Source organism: Montipora foliosa, chromosome 9 (genome assembly GCF_036669935.1).
Source record: "Montipora foliosa isolate CH-2021 chromosome 9, ASM3666993v2, whole genome shotgun sequence".
Taxonomy (NCBI): domain Eukaryota; kingdom Metazoa; phylum Cnidaria; class Anthozoa; order Scleractinia; family Acroporidae; genus Montipora; species Montipora foliosa.
Genome location: NC_090877.1, coordinates 38420671 through 38424853, shown reverse-complemented (window position 1 = coordinate 38424853; position 4183 = coordinate 38420671). Strand labels below are relative to the sequence as shown.

General features: G+C 38.9%; 1 protein-coding gene across 1 annotated transcript in view; it reads right to left on the bottom strand.

The window, feature by feature from the left end:
* Window positions 1-1103: 1103 nt before the first annotated feature.
* Window positions 1104-4183, bottom strand: part of LOC137969471 (lysosomal acid lipase/cholesteryl ester hydrolase-like) — a 17127-nt gene continuing 14047 nt past the window's right edge. Inside the window, 5 exon segments of the mRNA XM_068815721.1 lie at window positions 1104-1585; window positions 3159-3230; window positions 3348-3419; window positions 3549-3592; window positions 3595-3703. Coding sequence (XP_068671822.1) covers window positions 1349-1585; window positions 3159-3230; window positions 3348-3419; window positions 3549-3592; window positions 3595-3703 — 534 coding nt within the window. The 3' untranslated portion in view covers window positions 1104-1348.

Here is a 4183-nt window from a genome sequence, read left to right as displayed (position 1 = left end):
TTGTGCACCATGACTCGCTATTAAAACTGAGGACAACAAGAGCAGCTAGGAAATAGGGCTCTTTTTTAATCATTGGATTTGCTGAGAACGTAAATGGGACACGATACCGAAATAACTGTATTACACATGCCGTGGCCGCGAAAAGCTTAAAGTTGTTATAAATCACATGGGGGCAAATCGGGGATGTGTTCTCTCCCCTCATCCTGTCTTCATCATTTCCAACTTTGGGCGAGAATCTAAGTAAGTTGTAATTAGTATGTGATGGGCCCAAGGGCAATTAAGGTTCGGGTGCATTGTATTGGGAAAATCCAAAAACGGATTTGTGACGGATCAACGGATTATTCAGCGTCAAAAAAGCGCAAAATCCGAAAAAGGGTTATTTTCCATGAAATCGCAAACAAACAAAAACCCAGAGTTGCGTGCAATTTTACCTGGTTTGTTTTGGAGAAATTCTTCGATGAAAATGTAACCAGAAAGAAGATAATACCTTAGCGATCGATAAAAAGAGATGACGAAAAACATGCGTGCTAAAGTCCAAATGATTACATAGGGTATTTTTGTAGTTTAATTTTTTAACTGTAGGAAAGGTCCTAACAATATTATTGCTGTCAAGATACTTTTGGTGTAATTTCTGGTGTGAAATTTGCAGGAGATCTAACTATGTTCCCCTGTTTTCTGAATCTCAAAAATCCGATTTAGATTTGACCCATTTTATCCTCCTCAAGTGTGGATACTTTAGACTGATTCACGATCCGTTTTTTGGATTTCGGCAAAAAAAAAACAAAATGGTTTTAGGATTCAAGAAACCGTTTTCGGATTTTCCAAAAAAATGCACCCTTAATTTCACTCGTAGTTTTCAAAGTTTTCACTAAATTGCCCGAATCGCGAAGCAACTCTGTAAGTCAATTTAAGTCCTTCCGTCAACAGAAATAGCGCTTAAAAATGCACTTTATATGTGGAAAAAATCATTGTAATCAGACTCAAAATCTCGAAGAAAGATTGAAATTCTTGTAATACCTTGTAACCTCGCTTGCTCTGACCGCTAAGTAACTGCATGTTAACTTATCATGTTCAAGTAATCATGCTCTCTTGAGTACCAAAAATGCCCTTATGAATAACACAAGAATGTCCTCCATCTCAGCCAATCAGCATTCATTAATTTTGCCCCATATGCGATAAAGACTATAAAGAGCAATTTGTTTCTCTGATTAGTTAGCAGATCATTCTCATAAAAACGCTCCTGAATGGATAAAGCACTCGCACGCTGTGGCAACTACGTGGGAGAGTTATCTGTTTCAACTCCCATTGCCCTAATGGGCATGCCGATTACACGTGTACGTATATCGTGTTACCGTAAAAACGTTTTAATATTTTTAATAATATCGTAATAAATTACTGTCGCAGCATCCTTTCCCCAGAAGAAGTCTAAATGGTCCCAATTGATGATGTAGTTATCGTAGAGTTTGTTTGACAACTGAGGTAGCAAATTTCGCACGTCAGTAGGATCAGCAAGCCAATCGTTCTGGGCCAGTATAACAGCCACTGGCACTTTCATATTGGTCAAGTTGTAGATGGGCGGGGTAGACTAGAGAAAAATAAAAAGAATCAGTGGAAAGCAACTTCGCATATAAGTAAAGCGTCTTGTTAAGGTTACTGCTAACCTTTTCGGTCTCGAATTTTGCAAAATTTTAAAAAGCTACCACAAGATAGCTCATTATATTTGCTTTCTTCTAAAAGAGAATTGTTGGAAAATGATTTTTTCTTGCGGAATTATTGCAAATTTTGTGTTTTTTGTGACCTCCAAGGTGTTGGGAGATATCAACACTTTAAATTTAGACCTCCCGTGCAGTTTGACGCGGGAATACATCCGGGTATCTTCACTTCATCACATGTCGAGTTCGCCATTTACCGGCATTTGTAGTCGTTGTGTTAAAGGAATACGCGAGGCGATATCCTTCTTACTAGGCCATAAAACGCTTGAAACGAGGAGAGAAGTCGAAACGGGAAAATTCTCCCTGGGTAAAAAGTAAGAAAAAGACCGGTCCTAAAAAAAAAAATAAAGATTTCATCGAGGAAACAAAGAAAACTAGGTTCGCTGATAGGGACAAGGGCTAAATCTGGAATCAGGTATAAATAATCTATGGCTAACGATGCAGCGCTGAATGCCTTTTCACGCCGGGGAAATTATTCAAAACTGTTTTGTCAAGAACCCTCTTCAGGGGGCCTTACGTCGATTTTCATTGGTCGGCGGCATCATAGCGGCATCACCGCATTCACACCCGCATTGACAAGGTGTCAAAACGTGTAAAATCTTTTCTGCCCGAAAACTCGAGGTTTATTTTTCCAGGAATTGCTCCTCTTCAAATGAATTTATAGCGTATGCGGATTTGTCGGATTTTTACGAAATTTGGCAAAAATGATAATCGGATATTGCTGCACGAAAGTGTGTCGGGCTTTTAAAAAAATTCGAAATATTTTTACTTTGACGCTTCTCTGCGTGTCGTGAAACAGAAAATTTTCTATTGGTCAACTTCAAAGTTGATTTTCTCGGAAACCGATAGGAAGATCCTAAAAGCCCGACACCCTTTGGTAGGCTATAAAGTGCTGATTGATATAGTACAGTGTGTTTGATTGTACGTGACAATGCGAAGGCGGGTAATTCAGGAAAGTGAACATGTATGGTTTTGAGTTTGAAGCTTCGCGCCCGCTAAACAAAGCCATAGGTGTGTGACGCTTGTTCGTGTGTTTGCGTCATTAACGAACTAAACGACCCAGTAGCAGTTACAACAACGTGTCTGGAGTCCAGAGTCCAGAGTAAGAGGAGTCCAGTGGTAGTGGATTCCCCCCCAAAGATTTGATTTTTAACTATGAAGGAGTTCATTATTTCAAAAATACGAGTAACTGAAGAAAGGGAAGCTGAGTGCTGAAGCACGCTGTTCACTGTTGCTGTTGCAACAAACCTACTGAGAGAAGCCAATGGTCTCTTACAATACTGAGTGTATTGAATAAAGCTTGATTCACTGCACTGTCTAATTGTGTGAATACTATGGCTCTAAAACGTGTAAAACTCCGTAAATGGAAGTCAATTCAGGAGGAATGAGGAGAGTTTTTCGGGGGAGGGTGACAAGACCACAGGTTTTTCTGCTACACATTCCTACCTGTCCGTAGTATTCCATGTTTTTGGATGAACTACCATAGTCGTACATTTGAAATTTTTTGGAGTGAACCATCTGTAAGAAACCGATCAGAATTCACAAGCGTAAGAGAAGTATCACAAGTTATCTGCTACACTGCCAACACTTTGTCCCAACATTAACTCCTACCGTCTCTTTTTCTGTTACACATACCTGAGCAAAGTGGATAATGTTTTTTACGGATGTCCCTGCAGGTGTGTGTGTCAAATAAACTGGCAGTCGAGTCTATCAGAAATAAAGTAAATTAAACAAAAACAAAAACAAAACTAACAACAAAAGTCAAAGAAACAAACAAACAAACAAAGTCGGTAACATCGTTCTCCTTGCTACAAAAGCCTTTTTAGTTTTTCTTACCTCGTTCAATTGCTTCTTATCAAAACCGCAGATGACAAATAAATACCAGAACAAAATGATTCTAAATCTTTTTCCGAACATACATATTTAGCCAACCAGTGAATGATGAAATCGGATGGAAGAAAATCACGAACTCCAAAGATAGCGAAAATATCCTGCAATAAAGACAATCACCACTGGTCAGATTCAAAAAACCGTGATTGGATCCCCACGGTTGAAACTTTCACCTTTAAGTATTAAATCCCTGATTTGATGTAACATTAACAGTAATCACCATACAGTCTACTTATAAAAAAGCTAGAATAATTTAAAAAAAGAAGAGCATGCGGCAAGAAATTTAGACAGCATCCCTAAAGTCAAGTGACCTGAAACATTAGAGAACTTTCTGGATGAGACGTTCCCCACTCCCCTTAACCCTAACCCTTCCCCCCTCTTCCTTAACCCCACCCTATCCGTCCTTAAACATTTCTCCTGATTAAACGAGAACAGTGCAATTAATGACAAATTATTTCTCTAGAGCCGCGGTTAAGTTACCAGGGAATTTTTGCATGAAATGACCAAGAGTGGTAGGATCAAAACAAAAATGGACGAAACTGGATTTACCGTTATTTTTCGTAAAAGAAACTACCGTAACA